The following is a 24,792-nucleotide window of genomic DNA, read 5'->3' as shown; positions in this document are numbered from 1 at the left end:
CCCCTACTGAACGCACAAGGGAATGAAGCACATACCATCGTAAAGACTCATTCATGAACCTTGCACGCAGATCATGTGCTTGCACGCAGATCACTCAAACTCTCCAATAGGTCAAACGGTTTTAGCCTTTTTCTTCGTTTACTAAATAATCTCCCCATGCCCATGCAGTCATCTATTTCATGTATGTCAGGGCATCACTTGGTTGCACAAAAATGGTATTTGTGATGCATGCTTTAATCTCTCAAAAACCTTAACAAAAACGTCCACCTGGGAGAGGCTTTAGTCATGGCCATGGAGAGCTTGGTGTTTTTTATGCAGAACAGTTTCTCCTAAAGATGTGGTGTAATGATATAGGCCACAGCTTCATTATCTAAACTCTGTAACTGAAATACAGGCTTCGGTCTCAATATTTTCCGCCATCTCTCATGTAGGCTAAAGGTATGTCAGAGAAAGCAGTTGATACCTTTAATGCTATCTCCTTGACGGTTGAAATGGCCCTCGGAATCCAGCAAGACGATAATTAGTCGAACCTCCTTGTGATCGAGGAGATGAAGGAACTACTCATGACACCTTTGAACACAACCGTCTCATCTTTGCTCGAGATTCCTACTCGCAGTGACCCGTTGTGCTACATTAAGCGCCCTAATCTTTTTTTTTTTTTTATTAAAACCACTTTGAAAAGTCCAACCCAATTATTATTCGTTATATCATGTTACATTTACAAGATGTATAAACAAAAGCACTGAATCATTACGAAGTAGAAAGGAACTGCCTTATGCATAAATGCTCGGACTGAAAACACACAGATTCCAAAAAAGGTCCAGCTTATCCTCAATGCCCCCCCCCACACCATTTGACCGTACACACGCACACGACTAAACACTGCGATGCAGTGAAAAGGAAATATCTTCCAGATGGAACTCCGTAGAAAAACTACCCCGAGAACTGACAGGGTGAGCTCTTTTCGAAAACAGACAGATTACTCTGAGCTTTGTGATGTCATCTGCAATCTACAAAAATAATCGCGCACGTTTATTTTTATATTCTGCTTTCTGTCTCCAAGTGCTAACAAAATCAAACCTTATCCTGATCAATACCATGTTTGTTTGGGGTAACGTTAAACAGGCAAAAAGCAGAAACATACTGAGGGATGGAGGAGACATCTGCATCAGCGATTCCATGTGAGAAAAACAGGTCAGGAGCAGAAATCCTGGCCTCGCAAAGATAAATAGCCAATAATCACTCAAAGCAGATTTAACTAAAATCTGTTTATTTTGCCATAAATGAAAGCAGCTCAGGGTTTGATTTAAAGGCAAAACTACCCATCGGGGGACATGTTGGGTTAAAAAGAAGTTTTTAAAAAAAAATATGTATTGAGTACGTTATTATAAATTATATTTTATAACTAAATAAATACAAGTATGTGATCCGTTATCTGGAAACCCATTATGACCGTTTCCCACAGACTCCATTTTAAACAGATAATTCTAATTGTTAACAATGATTTCCTTTTTCTCAAATTATGCAAATTAGGGGTGGAAATGGGGTTTGGACGGGCAGAAGGATTCGGCCGAATCCGACTGAAAAAGCCAGAATCTAATCCTGGATTCGGTGAATCCCTTTATATATATATATAACAAGATAGATGGACTCGCACACCATTTTCCAGTGAATAAAACAGTTTTATTTTATTCTTAGATGCATTTCCAACGTTTCGGCCCCCATTTGGGCCTTTATCATCCTTGATAAAGACCCAAATGGGGACCGAAACGTTGGAAAATTAAAGTATGACCTCCTACAGGTCCAGGGTGCGTAACATCAAGATTCTATGCACCACAAACTTAAAGAGGACATCACCCATTTTGGATTTGGCAAAATCATAAAAAGGATATCCTGAAAGATAAGGTTATCCAATGGTTGGCACCCCATGTGGTTGCGATTTTGCTATTTATACTATAAGAAACCAGCCCAACAAATATGTGAAATTATCAAATGTAATATAATGGGAAAGTTGTGATTTTGTACTTTTAATGAATCATTTTCCAGTTTCCCCTGTACATTTTAATGCTTCAACCCTACCCAGATGCTTAAACCAGAGTCAAATACCATGACAAATGGATCAAAAAGTTGGTTTCCAGTTTCAACAAGAAGCAGCTGCAAGCTGTAGCCCAGATATAGGCTGGTTAGTCTTCACGGTCAATGGCTGACAATTTCAGGAAACAGTTTCAGTGATGTCAATTGGTTATTATTAAAGATCATCTTCAAGCTCAAAAGAGGTCAAACAAAAGTAGTCTGTCTCAGATAATTCACGATTCCATACAACTGCAATATCTTCCAGTTACACCTTATTCCAGAGCTTTTCAGGCACGTTGACTCAAATGGGTTGTTCACCTACCAACAGTTTTTTCAGTTCAGTTGGTTTCAAGTAGTTCACCAGAAATAAATACTTTTTTCCATTAATTTCTATTTGTGATTGTTTTTCTATTATTAAAGTCTAACATCTATTTGTTCTTCCTTTTTATATCTTTCTGAAGCAGCTCTGGGAGGGGGTGGGGTCAACGACTCCGTAACTGATCTAAATTGATCCATTAGTTGATCCATTTCTTATTTTTGTCCATCTGAGCAGAATCCCTGAGTTTCATTAAAGGCAGCAGCTAGACTTGATACAATAGTTGCTAATATTCCCAATTAGAGCCTACTGAGAAATGTATCAACTAATGGAGCAAATTGGAACAGAATCTGCACCTGAGCTGCCAGACCAGAGACACCAATAATCAACTTTTAATTTTGGAAAAACGATAAAAAATGGAAATGAATTGAAAAAAGTCTATTTCTGGTGAACAACCTAGAAACAACTGAACTGAAAAAAGTGTTTGGACAGCCCCTTTAAATACCTCTTTTATGAACCAATATTTGTTGATTCTCCCTTTAGTTTATAACAGGAAAGAGATAATTAAAATACAGACAAAGATTGCTATTTAGAATGAAGCCCCCCCCCATTGCTTTAGCTCCCTAAATCCATTTACAAAAACATCTAGTAAAGGGGTCCATGGTAGAACCTGCTTAGTCTCAGAAATAAAAAATAAGAAAATATACTGTATATTTTAGGGATACATCAAATCCTGAATTTGGTTTGGGATTCAGCCTTTTTCAGCAGGATTCGGCTGGATCCAAGTGCCTGGCCAAACCGAATCCAAAAAATCATGTGGCTTTTCGTCACACAAACAAGGAAGTCGAAAATGTTTTAGGGTAGAACTACACGGCGCGCGTCCATCCGTTCCGACGCGGTGAAGCGCCGGTGTCAGGTCGGATGCCCCGGATCTAATATAAGTAATAAAAATGTTGCACGTACAAGCTGATTGCATCAAACACAACGCGATTACTTACTTGCATTACTTACATTCGATTTGGTACATCCGATGTGATGCCTGCGCTTCCTTGCATTGCATTGGAACGGATGGACGCGCACCGAAAATCGCCCTTGTAGCTCTACCCTTACTCTTTCCCCCTTATTTCCCTAATTTACATATGCAAATTTAGGGGTTGGATTATGTTCGGTATTCGGCCGAATCCTGAAATAGTGGATTCCATGAATCCCTAATATATAGTGAATAAAGTATATATATAACAATAATATATATATATATATATATATATATATATATATATATATATATATATATAATCCATCCAAAAGTCGGCAAATAGAAATAACTATAACCTTTGAGAAAGGCCTAGGACTAGGCGGAAACGTCAGCCGCCAATGTGATAATAAATTTATTTTTTAAAAAATACTTAAGACCTGTGAGTGCGGTTTCTATTGGATATATATAATTTAAAACTGGGCTGGTCTGTCTGTTACCGAACTACAACTCCGAGCATCCCCCCTAAAAGCCGAAGGTTTACACACAATGCTGCACTGAATTATGTTCTTTTGTTTTTCTGCAACAAGTTGGGGGCTGTTGCCTTTTAATGCAGAAATCAGTGAGCAGAAGTTAGTGGGGGGGAGACTAAGGTGCGCAGAATATTCATTTAACATGGAATAAATAGAATTGTTTGCATGTAACCCGGCTCTCGTGTCAACACCCATTAATACAGAACAGCTAAATTTACTCTTAACTCCCAAGGGACCCTGCTGGTTCAAGGCAAATACATTTTCTTTAATTAAGTTAAATTGTCGTCTTCCTCCCGTCATCATCCCCAATTATTACATCCTAACCAGGCCTTTGGGGAAAAGGGGTTAAATACGGCAGAACTCGGCTCCATTTAGTGCAGTTTCTTTATAGGTCTCTGCGTCTGTCATTCCTCGCGGCAGTAGGGGGGCTGCACCATACACACTGCTGACGACACCAATATTGAAATAGAATATTTCCACTCATTACTCGCAGCAGCGCCCACTGCTCATATCTCCTATCACTAAAATAACATTTTATTTTTAACACGCTCGGTTCACTTTCCATTCATGTCATTGGAGCAGAGAACAATACGGAATAGAGAGAATTATCAACATTATCAGGCAGGAGTTACATACAGGGGTCACTTTGTCCCCCCCCCAGCGTTGTGGGTGGGGCTATGATGTCACACATCTGTGATTGGATGAAATTGTGTCTGGGTTTTACAACTCTAAAAACCAGATGGGTGGCTAAATCCCCCTATACATGGGCCGATATTAGTGTTGCCATATTACAAACTTACTGGCAATGCAGTTGCTGGTAAATTTGTAAGGGCAAGGACACACAGGCAGATTCTGGGAGATTTAGTCGCCTGACGACTAATCCCTTCTTCTTCAGGGCCACAATCTCCCCCCGAACTGCCTTCCCCATGCTACAATGAAAAATAGCCTGCGCCTAATGCATTTACGGCGCTTCGATTTCTGAAGTCATCTGAAGTTTCCTCGTGAGGCAACTTCGGGCGATTTCATAAATCGAAGCGCCGTGAGTGGCATTGCAATGGGCGTTTTCTCATTATAGCAGGTGGAACTCAGTTTGTAGAAGAGGCGATTAGTCGCCAGGCGACTAAATCTCCCCGGATCTTACCCTTAAAAAAAAAAGACCTTGGCCCGCCCCCAATTCGCTTAGAACTTACCTTTTTTGGCCTTCTTCCCATTGCGCGTCATGGCTCCGCGTCACAATGCGTGGCCTGCCCCCTTTTTTTGCATCACGGAACGCCCCTTTTGTTCCCACCCTCCCCCAACCGGCCGGTAAAAACTTTGAGAAAAGGTGTCAACCTTAGCCGATATAAACAGCCAACAGATGGGGAGGGTTATTTACTAAAATTCTAAATTATCTCATTTTTAAAACAAAAAACCACGAACAAACGCGCATACCCAATTTTACATTATTTTTTTTAAAAAAAGCTTGATTTAATCAGTTTGATCGAAAACTCGAATCGTACAAGTTTTTTTCCTGTGTTTTTTCCCCGAATTGATCAGTTTTTCGGGCTAATTTCAGCACAGACCATAGAAACTTCAAAATAGGGTAGGGACATCTGCCATTGACTTATACACCACCTCGGCTAGTGGCGGATTTTCGGATTCGGGCTTTTAACTTCGGGCTTTAAAAAATATTTAGTTTAAAAGTTTTAAAAAAAAAAACGAAAAATTTAAGTTTTGACCCAAAAAGCCCAACGATAGTTTAGTAAATAACCCCCTAAGTGTATGGGGCCCTCCGAAATTGGCCAGATTTAAAAATCCTGTCTGATCGAGGACCTCATCAGTTCACTGATTCAGTCATCGGTCTGACCTCATTGTGATCCTTTTGTTGGGCCCTAGGGCCCAAAATTGGATCAGCCCAATATCACGCACCTCGAGCAAACGAGCAGATCTCTGCATGCATGGCCTCTTTAAAAACCTGAGGCATGTATATTCAGATGAAACCAGGTCAAAAGTGACCATAGAATTAGCAGAAATAGCCCTTAAAGGAGTGGTTCACCTTTAAGTTAACTTTTAATATGTTGTAGAATGGCAATTCTAAGCAACTTTTCAATTGGTCTTTATTGTCTTTATTTTATAGTTATATAATTATGTGCCTTTTTCTTCTGAATCTTGCCAGCTTTCAAATGGGGGTTCACTGACAAATGCTTTGTAAGGCTACAAATGTATTGTTATTGCTACTTTTTAGTACTTATCTTTCTATTCAGGCCTCTCCTATTCATATTCCAGTCTCTTATCCAAATTAATGCATGGTTGCTAGGGTAATTTGGACACTAGCAACTATTGTAGGATACTATACTTGACATTGCTTGATACAGAACCCTCCCCCAATAAAATAGCAAGTGAATGGTCTCATTTATCTCTAGGGGGATAATATTCATAGAGATGACTCAGAATAAATGCCTTTCCCTAAGGATGTTTTCGTTTATTTCCAACCTCTTGATTCCCGATGTTGCGGATTTCTTTTAACTCCTTGGCTGCCAGCAAACCCACATCGTTAATGTTGTTCTTTAGTAAGAGAGGCACTGGGCCACATAAGACAGAACCACATAAGGAAAGAGTCATGTTTATGACTCATGGGTGCAGATTGGGATCCAGTAACTGATCACAGAAAAATCGTCCGATAATACCCAGAATGCCCTGTTAAACTCGCCTGTATGAGATCCGTTTTCCGAAAACGTGATATTCAGAAAGATCCGAATTACGGAAAGGCAATCTCCCATAGACTCCATTTTATCCAAATTTATATAAATGATTTCCTTTTTCTGTGTAATAATAAAACAGTACCTTGTACTTGATCCCAACTAGTGATGGGCGAATAAATTCGCCTGGCACGAATTTGCACGTTTCGCCAGCTGCGAATAAATTCTTTACTATTTTGGACGCGAGCGTCAATTTTTGAGTTTCACAAATTTTCCGCTGTTTCGTGGGAAATTTTTCGGTGAAGCAAAATGGGAGAAATTCTCCCCTCACTAATCCCAACTAAGATATAATTAATCCTTATTGGAAGCAAAACCAGCCTATTAGGTTTATTTAGGGGGTTATATACTAAAATCCAAATTCATCTCATATTTAATAATAATAAAAAAAAAAACCCATGACCAAACTCCCATGTCCGATTTTAGCTTAATTATTAATAAAAAAAACTAGATTTAATCGGATCGCAGAAAAACCTGATAAAATCCAAGCCAAAACCCGAATCTCTCTAATTTTCCTGGCTTTTTTCTTGAATTGCTTAATTTTTTTGATTTTTTGCCGAAAAAACCTGAAATTGGATTTTCGAGCTAAATCCAGTGCAGACCCCGAAAAATTCAAATTGAGATACAGTAGGTGCATCTCCCATTGACTTATACAGGACCTTGACAGGTATGAGATGGTGGATTTTCGGATTAGGGCTTTTTGAGGCATTGCCATTGGTTTTTTCCCCCTCTAAAAATTTGAGTTTTCTAGTCAAAAAATCACAAATATTTCGAAATTTGAACATTCAAATTTTAATAAATAACCCCCCAAATGTTTAAATGATTCTTTAGCAGACTTAAATTATGGAACGATCCGTTATCCAGAAAACCCCATGTCCCGTGTATTCTGGATAACAGGTCCCATACCTGTACTGACAGTTGCAGAGGCAGGGCAATTTAAAGCACAATTATTTCCATGTTAGTTACAGACACAGCCTTGTGTGTAATGACTGAAAATGTACCCGTTTATAATAATGTCTGTGGTTAATGAAGCACAATATCTGAATTTAATAAACATGCAGTTGGTGAGCACAGACTTATAATGAGAAGGCTGCTCTACGATGCTGGGTAGGGCTACGTGTAATAAGGCAAGACCATACACTTGTATGTAGAATACTAAACTAGGACTTCTGTTCACTTATCCCCAATACATTATTACATCACATAAACAAACTGGACAGTGGTCCTAGGGCCTTACAGAAGAGCCAAAAAAAAGGCCAGCCAAGTGGATTGAAGCCTTAAAGGAATTGTTCAGTGTAAAACTAAAAACTGGGTAAATGGAGAGGCTGTGCAAAATAAACAATGTTTCTAATATAATTAGTTAGCCGAAAATGTAATGTATAAAGGCTGGAGTGACTGGATGTGTAACATAATAGCCAGAACACCACTTCCTGCTTTTCAGCTCTCTTGGGTTTCCAGTGATTGGTTACCAGGCAGTAACCAACCAGAGACTTGAGGGGGGGGGGACATGGGTCATATCTGTTGCTTTTGAATCTGAGCTGAATGCTGAGGATCAATTACTCACTGAACAGTTATGTCCCATGTGGCCCCCTTAAAGTCGCTGACTAAGTCAAGAGTTAAGGCCCCCATACACGGGCCGATAAAAGCTGCCGATAGACCAAGTCGGCAGCTTATTGACCCATGTGTGGGGCCATCCAACGGGCGTCCCTGATCGATATCTGCCCGAAAGTCGTTCAGATGCCGATTGGGCAGGGTAAAAAATCCCATCGATCGCAGCTGCATCTGTTCGTTGATGTGGTGCAACAATCCGGCCACCCGTATTGCCTCCATTCTGATCGGATCAGCCCGATATCACCCATCTCAATGTGGGCATATAGGGCAGAGATCCACTCGTTTGGCAACATCGCCAAACGAGCCAATTTCCGCATGATTGGCCACCTTAACTTCTAGAACCGAGTACAAAGAGTTGCACCTTGCACTGCCTGCATTCAGCGGGCTAGCATTTAGATGTGGTGGTGGGGGGCAGTGAATGGGGGTTGCTTCATACTTCCATGTAATTTAGATGTACAGGCAAGGGGTTGCAAGGCACAGTGGGCAACACTGGACATGTTCTTGGCAAGAATGTCATTTAGACAGAAGACACTAGCTACCGACTTGAGCAAGTGAGCAATAGGGTGTATGGGGCCTGATAGGTATCTGATGGGGGTTGATGTTGATACTGATTTTGCAGGGTAGAAAATCTTTTTGTTTGAAGATTGCATTAGGCCATGGATGATGTTCATGGCACCTTATAGCTTGTTTGGAACCTGCCCTAAATATATAGATCTTTCCGAATATCTCCGGTTTTACAGTACTTAGGATGTTGAATTTTGCTTTTGTAGTGCAGAGCACAACTGTGCTCTCTGCATTATAATACACAGCCTACTAGAGGGATGGTAGCACTCCTCAACCTGCCCTCCTTTAGATACTGGCTAAGCTAAATGAAACCTGTTGGTAAAGGACACATGGGCCCATATGCTGTATCTTGGATTCAAGAAATTAGCACTCACATATGACCAATTCTGTCTACAACATGGGTGGCCAAATCTGTTAAACCTGGCTACTGAGTGGATCTCAATATGCTTGGTCATGCATGTACTAAACATAATGTATTCAAAAAGACAAGGAATTATCACATTTGTCCATACTGCAAGTAGGAAAATCATAGAAAGATGAGCATTAAAGATGCTTACTTTTGTGTAACATGCCATTAGTAAATGAGGCCTATAATGTTCTACACAATATAGGCAATTGCCACTTCAAACAACAAGAAACATCATCAATAATTCCGAATAGTTTTATTTTCTGAGTCGTGCCAATGATGGGGCTGATATGAAGTGCGCATCACCCTATGAACATACACAAGTATATTAAATTCACTTTATAAACAGCACGAGCTAAATGCGAGCAGAACAGGCAGTTACTCACCAGCAATTTGCTCATACGCAACCATAAGGAAAGATAGAAGTGCGTTACATTTCTCATAAGAGTTAATGACTAACATTAGAAAGCTCATAAAAATATGCCCAGCAAATGTATCCTTTAGCAAAAATGCATAATGAGGAGGCAACAAAATTGAGGTTCTAATATGAGAGCAATTTAGTAATACCTAAAACCAGCTTTGGCACAGATGTAATTTATTGCACACGGCAAGAGAGAGAGAGAGAGAGAGAGAGAATGTTGATAATATTAATAAAGATAACTACACGGCAAATAACTGCAGAATGCAATTGCCTACATTTACCCAAGAACAGCTTTGCATTCACTCCCTACAATCCACTATCTCTCAAGCTTATTAGCATTGCAGAAGAATTTAAACCATGCCGGCAGCTGCCGAGGGTGTTAAACTCACAGATTACTGGTTGTGTAGCTTGCACAATGAGCTCCTGATAAGCCAACAACAGAAATTGAATATGGCATCATGACATCAAAAACTATGTAAAAAGGCCCACATTTTAATCAAGGGTTATCCAATATTGTGAAGGTTGACCAACATGTCTTCTCAAACTTTCTGTCCGCCAGCTGACCAGTTAGATATTGTTAAATGTGGCCATTCGTGTTGATGGCAAAATAGTCTTGCTCTGTTCATTTAACTACAGCCAATCAGCAGTTAGCATTTAGTGGTTTGGAAGCATACAGCTGGTTGCTATGGGATACTAGACCAGGTGTTAAGTTTCTGACTTTAATTTCATTACCCACCGGGTCTCTATTTTTCTTTCGGGAGTAAAAATTAGCACCCCCAAGCAGAAGCAGCTGTCATGTATAATGGGACAGAAGTCCATGAGATTTGAAAACCAGCCTAAAAATTTGAGAACCATTGCTCCAGAATACATGAAAAAGGTACAATAAAGTACTCAGAAGTACCTTCTAATTTGGTATAAACTAGGTTGGGCATAACTACACTGAACAGAATAAGCAGAGACAGAGGCATTCAACTACACTGTAGGCTGTAAAACACTCAACAGATCCTTCATACTTAAACCCCTCCTTTATTTCTTATTTTGCTCCATAGACTAAAAAAAGGCTGCAGAAAATACCACAAATAGTAGATGGAGTACCCTAGAACTTCCAAATTAGTCACTCTTTCTTATCCATACATGTTGTCAACATTATTTCATAGGCAATACCATCCAAGCAAGGCATTATGAGATCCTTTTGGTCTAATTCGGTGTTAATGAAATGATATTATGGATGCAAGTAATCCAGCATATAACTCTCAAGATTTACAGGAAAATTCAGAATTGGTCAAACTTGACCAATCCAAATCCTTACCCTTGTTATTATAGGCAGTAAAACAAATCGAGACCACATTTTCCTTCAATAAGTTACAATGTTGACGATTACAATTAGGATTTGTTGAGCTGAAATTCATAACATAGAATTTAGGACTCTGTTTTCATATAATTCTTTTGTGGAAGATTTGACGCTTTGAAAGCTCAAATTGCTAACCACTGAAATTTCATCTGAACCAACATTGGCCGTGAGACTAGTTATATAACATTATACTCACACAATAAAAGCAGTAAACCCACAAATGATAGTTCTCTTGCTTTGCCCACAGGCAATAAAACCACTTGCTATATCAAAATAAAGCCTCGTTAGGTCTCCACCAGCAACTGGGTAGCCTTAAAACTCAACAACAACCATGCTGCACCTTTTTAACAAGCTGATGGCTTTCCTTTTACCCAACCATTATTGGAACTCAAAGCAGTACAATAATAGTACTAATAATTTTGGCCAAAAGGGAAAAATCTAAAAGTTGATGTAATAGAATATGTCTCATAAGGAACACTTAGTGAACCACTAGATCGGCAATCTTATTGGCTGCCACCATACTCCATCATCATGCCATATGAACCAGCTAAGCAATTTGATTACAATTGGAACCTGCCTCCTGAGACATAACTATATAAAACATAAACCTCCAAGATTTACAGAGGTTGCTTCAATGTTATTGCTTTTTTCCTCTATTTTTCATATAATTTCTACACCATGCTTAGGTTTATTTATTAAGATGGGTGTAGGGAAGCAAGGTAAAATGATAAAATTGCTCACACTGAGGATTTATGTGAGGGTGTGAATGCAGCTGGCACTACTGAAACCTCCTCCTCTGTATTCTTATCCCAAACAAATGACTGATCGATCACAAAAACATATTTGGGGTTGTTAACGAGCAAAGCTAATTGTAATCTGTGTAATAGACATAGCAGATTAAGCCAAGTTAATATCATAATGATCTATAACTATTACAAGAAAATTCATAAAACATCGAAAATAAAAAAGTAAATCCATTATGGCAAAAGGCAGAAGTGTAAGCTCTGCAGGGCGGAGGACTCCTTCCTCTTGTTCTTTTTAACACTTTGCACTTGATGCTGACAAAGAACTTTGAAAATAGTAATGAATGTGTCAGCATTACTAATAATGAATGGCTTATGGATCTTTTTCTCCAGCAGTGCCACCAGAACAGGAGTACCTACTACTACTATTAAAAATTGAGATAGACTCTTATAAGGAACCACTTAAGCCAAAAGGAAATGTAAAAATCCCAAAACAGCCTGGAGCGCCTTGTTTGCCAGGGTGTTATCAGCGCTAGAAAAGGTCTGATTCCAGTTTTTTCATCTTAGAAGGTTCTCCTCAAACCTGCTTTGATGGAGGAAATGGAAACCAAGAAAAATAATCAACAAATGCTCTACTTGGTCTCTTCTTCTGCTAATGTGGTAAAACAAAGTTACTGGTACATCATAATCCACATATTTCCACTTTCCTAGCCTTGAGGAGAAACAATAGGTAAGTCACATGCATGGAAGTATGTTAGTAAGATTAAAGATTCCAACTTTCAGCCAAAACATCCCCACAGCAGCAAAATTCCAATAATTAAATACAAAGGCAGACCAGGCCCTGCTTTCCAAATCTTACTGTTTTCAGAACATATTAAGTATCCAAAGACTAAATTCTCAATAACCGTACTTTAACACAACAGGAGAACTATGGCCTGGCACAGCTGGCAAGTTGAAAACTTTGCAGCATGGTGGTTAGCATTAATTTCAGGAAGCAGTGGGGTCCTAGGGTTCAATCCTAGGGGTGCCAAAAGTTAGGCACCCCCAAGCGATCGCATGTACTTACCTGAAACCCCGGGCCGGTGCTCCTATCATAAGAAAACTGCACCAGCCTGGGATTCTTCCAGCGAGCACCACGGGACGATCGCTTTCTGTCTTCTTCTATCTACAAATTTCCCAGTACAGATGCATGCACAGTAGAACGAAATAGCCGACTTTTTCGTTAAAGTTCGCGCTACTGCACATGGGCAGCTGCAAGAAAAAAGAAGAAACCAGAAGATGATCGCTCCGTGGTGCTCTCTGGAAGAATCCCAGGCCGGTGAAGTTTTCTTCTGATTTCAGGTAGTTATATGCGATCCCTTGGGGGTGCCTAACTTTTAAGCCAGTACCAACCTCACAGAAGCCAAGGAAAATTATCCTTTTTCTGCCCTGAATATTTTCATTAAACAAATATATATAGAAAATATGTTAGATCTTCATTTTAAGTGTCATATTTCTTGACATAAACAAATCTAGCATTAAACCATTGTGACCTTCTCAGTGGGGCTGCCATATCATAGGAACAGCTGAACAGAGGCCTTTGGCCAGGGATGTTCCGAGAAGCTAGCCGTCTGTTTTTTAATAAAGAAAAAGGGACCCCCCAAACAAATCCAGCTGATGGGTTTTATGCTATACGGGTCCACTGATGATATATTTAGGGAAGAAGCCCACTGCTCTTCATCCTCATTCTTCACAACTACTGCTTGTTGATGAACCTATTTCCCCGTGTGCTGCTGGTCACAGGCCAATAATTCTATCATTTTGGTATTAAAGCAGAGTACTGATGAAACCCTGCAAACAGAAACATTCTAGTCCCACATTTACATTGGCAGACACTGCCTTCCATAAAAACTAAAAGGAAGATGCCAAGAGATATTACATTTCAAGAGAGAAATATAAAATGGGATTTTTTTTCTCCTTTTCAATTCTGTGATTTGCAGCATTTTCCCCATAATGAAAGGTGGAGAACAAAAGGGCAATTCACTGCAATGATAACTCCAGGTTTTTACCCCAGGTCTAGTAACCAAGAGCAACCAGGGGGTAGCAGTTGCTTATGGTATGACTGGTTGCTCAGGGCTACTAGACCTGGAGTAAAACATGTTGTAGCATTGTCCCCCTTCATTCAATTATTTGATGAGGTTACAATATTCAGTGTAAAATGTGGCCTTCATCTCTTGAGAAAGTGCAACCCACCCATCCCATCATTAAGGCTTAATTGTCTAGCAATGTAAAGGCTGGTCCATCTTTAAAGACGTAGTTCACCTTAAAAACTATTTGTTATTATGATACATACATCAGTACTAAAACGGCAATTTGCCTTTATTTATTTATGTGTTTTTAGAACTATTTACATTTTTCTTTTGTGGAATTTAAACGGTTATCTGGTTGCTAGATGTTACTAGGGACCAGTTTTTAAATCATCTGCAGAATGCAGAATAAGACTGCTAATAATAAATAAATAATGAAGACCAACTAGAAACTTTCTTTGAATCGGTCCATCTATGACATCCTAAAAAATGTATGCAAAGGTGAACTTCCCCTTTCCTATACAAACGTAAATTATTGTAATAATGTCTTATTTAAGTCATTGTAATTAATGGCACTTTGAAAGTATCTATTTTAGTTCCTGGTATGCTGCACCATAAAAAAGGCAATAAAATGCCAGGGTCACAAATAGGGAACTGTGTGGTGTTTGTATGTTCCCCCTGTGTTTGTCTGTTTCCTATAGATTCTCTGACCCTAGTGTGTGTGGATAATTGCCTGCGATAGGGAGACTAAAACATAAGTTTAATTGTTATTTATCATTATCTTTAAAGAGCTCTGTCACTTCATATCTGCCTTCAAATTCCTTTAAATTTCTCCTGCTGATTAGCTGTGTTAAAGGGCTAGTAATGCTCAAAAGCTGAACAACCTAATCTCAACTTGCAAATATATATATATATATATATATATATATATATATATATATATATATATATATATATGATTTTCAAGAATATATATCTTCTAAACACCCATAAGTGAGCTTGGTTTAGACAATAGATATAAGAAAGTTGAACACAGCACTGGCCACATCAAAGAGAAGATCTAACCTGAACAAGAAAGAACAAACTGGTCTATTCATTTAGATAATTTACTTCACTCAATTTCATTAATTATGGTTACTTATCTTTTATGTTGACCATACATTGGCCTGTTTCCCAAACAACTAGTCAGATGCATATATGCAGTTTACTGATAACTCTGTTCCAAATTGCACTGGTTTTGTCAATTAGCCTACAGGCCAAAAGATAAGACCATACCAGAAAAGAGAGGTGGTCTCTAGATTTTATTATCAACCAACTATTTTATAGGCCACACAAGGTTAGGACTGGAGAAGTCAATTACAATGATTCACAGTCAGTTAAAAAGAAGAGAGAGAAAATTACTTTATTTGGGCTAAACTCTCAGCACTTTAACCAAAAAGTGTGTCCAGTGATAGGATCATGGGAGCCATGGGACTGGACTGATGGTGCGATCTTTACTTTAGGATTTAAAGCCCAATGACTGCATGCTTGTGACATCACAAAGAGGAAGGGACCATGAAATTCAATAATATCTCAAACCTTTAGTTGTCCTTTAGGCCCCAACTACCTACTGGCAACAGCAATATGAGTTGTACCATTCCCTATATATACAAGGAAAGAGAGAGACAGCCATATACTGTATTAATAAATAGTGGCATGCAGGGGCTCATCTGAAGACCAAGAGGCCCACCACAGTGTTCAGTATTAGAGTTATATGTACTATTATAACTTACTATGTACTATTATAACTTACTAAATTGTGGAAGCAATGTTGCATTTTTGGGGAATACATACCCTTCAGAAGAACATATTGATGGGTTCTAACTTGTAGTGTTCTAGCTACATCAGAACATTGCATACACTGGGGTTGACTGATTAATATTTGCCACAACAATCAAATGGCACTTATCAAACTTATTATTTCGAATATCATTTTCAGGGGAAAAAAATACCAATAAAAAAGGGGCTCTCAAAAAATATGAGGACTCAAGGCAGACAAGTGAGGTACTATGTTTTTTATTTTTTTTATTGTTCTATTACTTAGGTACTATGTTTAATACATAAATACAAACTTCACACTCACTAAGATCATAATAATGTACACAGAACTTGGAATTTCAAGAATGAAAATAAAAAAAAAACCGGAGCTGCCATTTTTGATTAAATTCTTTAAGATATTTTTGACCTCTTGTACAATTAAAAAAAAATATATAGAGGGAAATAACCTACATCCTTCTAAGAAACTAGAGAAGACAGTCCTAATTTTGAGCACCTTCTTCAACATCTGACTCTATGTTCATATGGAGGTTTTTCCCAACAGCTGCAACCCAACTTTCCACACGCTTCCCCCTTGCAATTACTTAAACAATGAGGGGTCTCAGGATGAGTGTAATTTGGTCCTGCTAAGAGTTCAAATCGCAGTCTCTGGAGAGATCCAGTCAACGATACATGTAGTGGTAAAGCACAGACCAATTTGTTAATTTCCTTAATATCTCCAAATTCTGCATCCCTCCGGCCTTCTATATTTGGCTGCTTCATTCCCAACTCAGGCTCCAAGTCCTGCTCCAACTGCAGTGACAGAGCCGAATTACAAAACCTATAGAAAACCAAAAAAACTTGCTACCAGTCAAGAAAGCTCAGCGAATTCCCAGGGGAATTAACATCAAAATTGTATTTTATCTTATCTTCATGGTTCAATGATATCTCAAGAAATGTACAGTGTACACTGTTACATAACAGGTAGATTAAAAAAAAATCTCCTTAACCATTTAAAAGCACTATAAAAAAACTTTTAAATTCTTGCAAAAAACTGTTAAACTTGCCATTTTATAATTAAATAAAAAATATATATTTTCATATTTATTGAAATAAAGAAATGACCATCATTTTAAGTCCAACAGTAATTCCTTATATATATATATCTATATATATATATATATATATATATATATATACACACTGTATATATGGGTTTACATCTTGAGAAAGGTCCTAGACCATGGACCGAAACGTCGATGTATTTTAATGCTATATGATTAATAAATAGTGATTTTTGCAGGAGTGCGTGCAACAGCAGTATTTTCTATATATATATATATATATATATATATATATATATATATATATATATATATATATATATATATATATATATATATATAGTGTGATTATATTTATAAAAATGATAAAGGTTCTACCAATTTCTTGTTTGAACTAAAGAGCTTCAGAATATGACTTCAAATTTAAACCACTAAGAATTTTTTTTAAAAAAAACATGATTTTAAATTGCAAATAAAAGCTGCCAGACTTTTCGGAACCATGAATATAAAAAGGAAAAAGAGGCAGAAGTGGATAGAATAATCAACCTCCTCCCTTAAAAAAAGGGTGATGGGCTTTATAGGCAAGACTTACCAAAACCCCTTAATGCAGATTAAAGGTAAATACGGGAGATTTTGCCCAAGTTATTGCACCATGGCACTTGTCGTCGTCCCCAAATACATCAGGCACTGTACTAGGTGTGAAGTTTTGTATTAGCAGAAGGCACTGACTATTTATGGGTCCCCTCGGGCCTGTTCAAAGATGCTCATGTTTCAAATGCGACAGAATCAGGAGGCCGAAATTCCATATTCTCAAATTCTATATTTATGTTTGTGCCTTGAAAGCATCATCCTACATGTATAGAGCGCTTGCTACATGCTCAAGACGGAAATCAAAAGAAGAGGCAGAATTTCACAAAGACAACACAGGCCAGTGGATTTTTCCCCCCTTAGTAAACAGAGTAAATGAGAAACACATTTTTTTGTGGGGGACGGTGGACTGAAACAGGAAGTAAACTATTCTTCTGCACAATTTCCTGCCAGATCAGTTGGAAAGGTATTTAAAGCCATTAGGTCTTTATATTGCCTCCAAGAATGCAAAGGAAAAAAAGATAGTCCTTTGAAGAGGATTCCATATAAGTAAACACACACACAAAGAGTTTCTCCCCAAGACTACTGGCTGTCAAACATGAAATGGTCTAATTTAATTTTTTTTTTTTTTTTAGGGAGGAGGTTGATTAAAGATGACAGCAAAAACTTTTACCGCGCACATATGACAATGGTTATTTTGCTGTAATAATAAGTATCAGAACAGGAGTAAAGCAGGCTTTTATGAGATCACACCCCTTATATGGCCAAACTGTCTACCAATTAAAAAGTGTGTATTTATTAATAATCACAGAATCAATTTTCAAAAAAATAAATTAAAAAAAAACCCATCAGAATTGAGTTTTGGAGCAGCAAATAGACCCATCTATAATACATTCTTATCAGGCTGTAGCTTTCTTGATAAGCAGTTGTTTATTTAGGATTTCGGGGTGGGAGATACAGTTTACCCACTGGATAACATTCCTTTTCAAATCACTGAACTGGCTTTATCAGGTCGTTATTTATCACACTGGAGAAATAAAAAAAATTAAATAGCTCCTTGATATGTTTAATATAAATGTTCTTTCAAATTACAGGTGTGGGATCTGTTTTCTGGAAACCCATTGTCCAGTAATTATAGGTAGGCCATCTCCCATAGACTTTATTTTTATCAAATAATTCTAATTTTTAAACCGTATTTCTCTGTAGTAAAAAATTGTATTTTGTATATTTTCCTAACTAAGATACAATCAATCCTTATTGGTGGCAAAACAATCCTATTGGGTTTATTTAATGTTTACATGGTTTCTAGTAGGTATGGAGATTGAAACTACGGAAAGACCCCTTACCAAGAAAATCCCGGGTCCCGAGCATTCTGGATAACCGGTTCTATACTTGTTAAATGCTCAGGACTGATTCTGGGGGAGTGTGGAAAGGGCATCCAGCATTGGAGATGCTTGAAATTCAACTACAACTTGAGGTCTACAATTTGGACATAACTGATTAACACAATACCCATATTCTGCAATTCTCCCAGCATTATTCCACTTTCTGATATATCCTTTAGATAAATCCATATTTAATTTAAGAACTTTATATTTACTTAGAGAAATTTAAATTAAAGGAACTAGACTTGAGTCCTAATGGAGGTGCAAAGAGACATATACTACTGTTATACAGAAACAGGGCACCAGATGTGAAGGTCTTTAGAGATGCAAGAGAAGAGAAGAAGCTAAATACTCTTCAATTGATTATTTTTGAATAAAAAAAAAAAGAAAAATAAGATTGGGTGTTCGGTATATTTTCTGGCATATTAAAGTGAGTTAATGTTTGGAGTTCTGCAGGGAGCCAAAAGGGAAGCAGCATGTAGATGAATTCCATCAGCTGACGTTATAACATCTATAAAAAGCCACTACAGGCAAGAGAATGTGACAAATAAATTGTATATATGTCTGATATTGGCTAAATATAGAAAGGTCAGCGCGTAGGCTATGCTTGCTATAGGATGCCTGTGTCCCGACTCAGAATTCCGTCTGGCCTTTGCAGAAACAAACTTGCTGCAATCTCTGAAATCCGAATCTGCAGAGTTGCATTTATCAATTGCCTTGAGAAATTTCTCAACAGGATGTGGCTTCTGTTCTTCTGTAAAATCGGCTCCTCTGAATCACAGAGTAAATTTGTGTGCCCTCGTTACTGTAAAAGCGATTATTCCCACCCCTGCCCCTTCCCATGGCTGCTGAGGAGCTCTCCAAAAATCTGACACTGAGGGGGGTTAAAAAATATGACTCCATTAGGGGAAATTTGTTTGAAAAATATAATTAAAAAAAAAATTAACGTTAGGGAAAATTAAAAGAAAAATAAAATCATGGAAGATGCGACTCTGTGTTGCTTTTTGAACGGTTAACGCATGGCATACACATTCTTTCCAAGATGCCTGGCACCATATCAAAAGCTGTACAATGCTGAATCCGTGCCAGGACGATACCCGCTTCATAATAAGCAAAAATCTGTTTGTCAATTGTACGTTCCCGTATTTAACGGTATAGAATCAGCATCAATCACCCATCCTACCCAGCAGCATCCAGGGCGCTGCGACTTGCGCAGAGAGCGGCAAAAAAAATAACACACCGAGAGGCACCGGCACGGCTTGTATCTGAATTAGAAATTCTGAAGAAAATTTCAGTGTGAAAAAATTTAATCTGCTCACAGAAAAATAATATTCCCACTTATTATATAAAAAAAATATTGTTACATAAAGTCAAGATGACCTGTCATTTACTGAAGAAAACTGGCATTTAGGTCAACTACTGGCATTTGGTCTTACAACTGAGGGAGAAATAGCTTTGACAAAATTGGAATTTTTAGGGAAATTTGGGAGGAAAATGATAACCCATCATTTGGCAACACAATGAGCTGATTTATAGAAATACAATGATCTTGTGCAGGGGAATTACTGGTGGGGGGAGCTCAAGTTCCTCTTCTGAGAGCCGTATTAGGGAATTTAATTTTCCGAATCTCTATGAACAGTGGGATTAAGAAACTTTAAGGAAAAAAACTGCATGCTGGATTAAGGTGTGACTGGAAATAGAATTCTGGCAAAATTTATAATAGGGTGGGCAATAAATAAACACAAGACCAGCAACATTCTCCCATTCTCCCAGCAAGGAATTTTAGAATTGGGATTTTTGTGAAATGTCAGCCCAGAGCTAAACCCTGCCCAGAGCTAAATGGGGGCCTTTGAGCGAAAGCATGCCCCCCCATCCTAAACTTCTCTTCTGGCCTATCAACCCTTATCAGGGCAGTAAAAGGAACACTAAAGTGTCTGTGTGCATGTGTTTATGTGGGAAGGGGTAGATGAACAGATAGGATTTAACAGCAACTGCCCTTTACAAATTAAAAAAAAATGATGCATTTTTTGGGGCTACTGAAGGGCAATTTCATTTGTTTTAATGCACTAAAAACCACATTGTTTTCTTGAAATAGATGGAAATCCCTTTTATTTCCCATAATACGGGCTGAGGAGGAAAAGCACATTCCAGATGGTAAGAGAGAGACCTGCGGCTGGAGTCTCAGCACTGAATGCCACCCCAATGTCTCAGCTCACGCTTCTGTGTTTACACCGGGCACGGCAATAACATGGATTTGTGTGCCAATACAACTCTCATACATACACAGACACAAAAACCTTATTTTATGGTTTCTCTATAAAGCACAGTTTTTATTCTATGCTGCCAGCCTGAGCTGTGGGCACCCAATCTCCTCGCCAAGGGTGTCAGGGGGCACAGAGGCTTTAGAATTCCAGGTCAGGCTCCAGTGTTCTACACACACACACAGAATGCCATGAGCTAACTTCATATATTAAACAACCAACACAGGGCACCAAATAAATCAATCCCCAAAACAAAAGTGCAACAAATTTTAAAAAAAAGTGCAACATATTAGAATCCACCGAGTATCTCGTAAACAGAACTGACAGCTACACACATTATGTAATACACAGAACAGTAAGGATACAGTACAATATATATATATATATATATATATATATATATATATATATATATATACACACATACACACGACTTGCACATAAATGAAGTCCCATGAGTGTTTCGTGTTCTTTATGGCTATATATATATATATATATATATATATATATATATATATATATATATATATATATATATATCATCTTGATAAAGACCCCTGTGAGGGTTGAAACAAATGTCAATTTGTTAAATAAAGCGCTATAATTTTTCTGCAAGACGCTGTTTTGTGCAACAGCTTTCTTTCAATTTTTATTTATACGTTCTGTTAGCACCAGGGCAATACCCCATTTAAGAGAGTGCATAAGGCATTTAATGGTTTTATATATATATATATATATATATATATATATATATATATATATATATATATATATATATATATATATATATATATATATATATTTTTTTATTTATTTATTTTTTTCAGGGGACCAGAAAAAATGGTGTAAAATCCAGGAAAATGTAAAATCAGGGAAATGTATTATGCATGATATACAGGTGGGACCACAAAACAACAATGTAAAATTAAGGAAAATTTAAAAATCAGGGATGTAAAATCAGGGTTCTGATATATATATATGTATGGGACCAGTTATCCAGAAACCAGTTATTCAGAAAGCTCAGAATTACTGAAAGGCCGTCTCCCATAGACTCCATTTACTCCAAAGAATCCAAATTTTTCAAAATGATTTCCTTTTTCTGTGTAATAATATAACAGTAACTTGTACTTAATCCCAACTAAAATATAATCCGTATTGGAGGCAAAACCAGCCTATTGGGTTTATTTAATGATTTTCTAGTAGAGGTATGAAGATCCAAATTATGGATAGATCGGTTATGCGGAAAACCTCAGGTCCCGAGCATTGTGGATAAGAGGTCCTGTACCTGTATAGATATCTATCCACACACATGTATACTGAATTTGTACTGAACATAGGATACATATATATTCAAAGGAGTGACTATACATTACAAGGCTTAATTTCATGTGGTGCATTAACTAACACACACGCTGTACGTACAATATTTATTGTTATTATTAACATGTATTTGTAGAGCGCCAACAATATATATAAACTTTAGATTGCAAGCTCTGTGGGGCAGGGACCTCCATCCTCTTGTCTCGCTGACACTAAGCTCTTTATCTATAGTGTAACTGTACCTTGTATTTATTTTTGTGGTATTTTGTATTTATTTGGATTTATTATAGTAATGCCCATTGTTTTATTGGTTGCTCTGCAGTACAGTGCTGTGATTTCAATATCAATATAAATATAAAGAATGTGTGATGACTGCAGGAAAGGGCTTGACAGCTGGAACATATATATATTGATATAAAACAAGATATATAAAGTGCAGGGCTGCTTCATGGCAATACAGAGAGAATACATGAGACAGTCTCTCTCAGACACAGAGAAACAGATTTGTTGTGAGGAAAGCGCCTGGGCTCTGTGAAGTAATGGACCAAGCCATGTACACATAAAGCTGAGGGAGAGTCAGAGTCGGGGTGCTGTCTGTTTTCCTTTACCCCCAGCCCGGTTCCCCCCCGTAACTTGTCACTTACCGCTTTGCCATTATAGTAGTACATGAGAGAGTTTCCGCCCAGTCCCGGGATGGGGTAAGCGCAGTACATAGTCTCGGGCTGCTTTCTGGATCCCCCCTCTCCCCCGGTGCCACTCACTTTCCAACTTTTAGCTTTCAAACTCGCGCTCCCTTTTCTCTCAGCACAATTCCTTCACTCGCATGTTCCCATATGGCCGGGCCGAGCGCAGTCAGTATGCAGAGCAGGGAGAGACCATTCCTGACGTGGGGGGGTGGAGAAGGAGGGGAGGAGGTGGCTAGGACTATACACAGACAAGCTGTAACTTTTCCACAGCGGATCTGGAGAACGTCCCGCCACTGACTTTGCTGGAATTCCTAAACGGCCTGAGACGCGGGACAGTCAACTTTTACGTTTTTTTCAGTGTAGCCGCCGGCTCCTTCTTGGGCATTCGGGGATCCTCCTTTCTGTCAGCTCGGCCGAGCTCGATATTCAACCGCTCTTTTCCCCTATCAGATTGTATCAATCCCCGCTCCTATTAACAGACTGGGCTCTGGCTGACCTATAGGATACATCGTATGCGCTGGCATCCCCTAAAAGAATTCTCCTTTAAAAAAAAAAAATTTCTCTGCTGTTATTTTTTTCTCCCCCCTCCAAATTTTCCACTTAACAGCCTTGGGGTGAAAGTGGGAGAGGGTCCATTATTGTGCAGAATACAAATGCACTTAATTGACTCCCCCCTCTCTCTCTCTCTCTTTTTTGTTTTAATTTGATTAAAAAGCGAGTGGCAGGAAGGGAATCGTATGATGCACATCTAATAACTGTGCCATCTGTCTGTGCTGCTGCTGGCTGCCTCCCAGCATTGTACGCAGCTGCCTGAGAAGAAGAAGCCCGGCTCCCAGCTCACTATGGGAAGGAGGGGGGATAATAAATATACAAACCCCAGCTCTGACCTGAGCTCCGATGGACAAGATCCGGGCTGTATCATTTCTATGGCTGTAGGGTACCCATCTAAAGCTGGCCATAGATGTAAAAATCTTTAAAAGATCTTTTCGTTATCGTGAGACCACGATAATCTTGAAACTATTGTTTAAATGTACGATTTGTTGATCACCTAAAAAGACAATTTCAGGCAATATTGCCAGAAAAACTGAAGGTAGCTGACTGCTTGGCCCTGCAAAAATAGATAGATTGCACTGGTACCGATAACATTTTTTAACCTGACCGATGATCAATTTTCTAACAGATGTCGGACCAAAAATCGTAAGATGTACGTTTGTTCGAATCCCACCAACTTCACCATAATTTGATGGGTTGATAGGATTTCGCTTAAATCGGTCGTTCACCAAAGAAAAAACTTTGCGTCTACGGGGACCTTAAGGTATAGGCTAGGGGAGACCCATTTATCAACATTCATATTGGAGAGGTTTTAGAAATAGCACATTTTCATTAAAACGACAAATGTCATGTCATTTATTAAATTAAAGCACAAATGGGAAAAAGAAAAGCTCAATGATACGCTAAAAACACAAGAACTCTCTAAAAAAAATCAGAAAACTTCTAAATGTCCAAACTGATTAAAAATGGTCCAATAGGGATCAGCCCCTGTTGGCTTCTATGGGACCTTGTGGGCTTTTTCGTGACTTACACGTCATACATTTTTAAAGTTTTATAGACAAAAAAACTAATTTTTAGAGAAAAAATATGATTTGTGAAAAAAAATTAGAAATTCGAATTTTAGTAAAGAGGCCCCCTGGACTCTGTCCTCTGCCTACTGAACTAAACCTAACATAGGGGGTGAAAGGAGGCCACTCACATTTTTGTAGATAACCTCCATTCACTTGGCCCTAGAACACTGCTATGGTGCTTTACTCTGGGCGATTTAATTATTCCCTGTGTGTTCACATTTATATACATGAGTAGTTGGCCCTAGAACACTGCTATGGTGCCTCGTTTACTCTGGGCGAG

General features: G+C 38.3%; 1 protein-coding gene across 18 annotated transcripts in view; it reads right to left on the bottom strand.

Moving 5' to 3' along the window:
* Positions 1–24,792, bottom strand: part of tcf4.L (transcription factor 4 L homeolog) — a 278,465-nt gene that overhangs the window by 59,182 nt on the left and 194,491 nt on the right. Inside the window, exon 1 of one of the 18 annotated variants that reach the window (XM_018266845.2) lies at positions 22,849–23,608. The exons of 15 other annotated variants lie outside the window; for them this stretch is intronic. In XM_018266845.2, the coding sequence (XP_018122334.1) occupies positions 22,849–22,917 (69 nt within the window). In that variant the 5' untranslated portion in view covers positions 22,918–23,608. Of the gene's footprint in view, positions 1–22,848; positions 23,609–24,792 lie in introns of those variants that run through there. 2 more of the 18 variants (XM_018266850.2, XM_018266854.2) reach the window with 2 other exon arrangements.

Source organism: Xenopus laevis, chromosome 1L, assembly GCF_017654675.1.
Source record: "Xenopus laevis strain J_2021 chromosome 1L, Xenopus_laevis_v10.1, whole genome shotgun sequence".
Taxonomy (NCBI): Eukaryota; Metazoa; Chordata; class Amphibia; order Anura; family Pipidae; genus Xenopus; species Xenopus laevis.
Note: the sequence above shows the minus strand (reverse complement) of the source record. Positions and strands in the feature narration are given on the sequence as shown.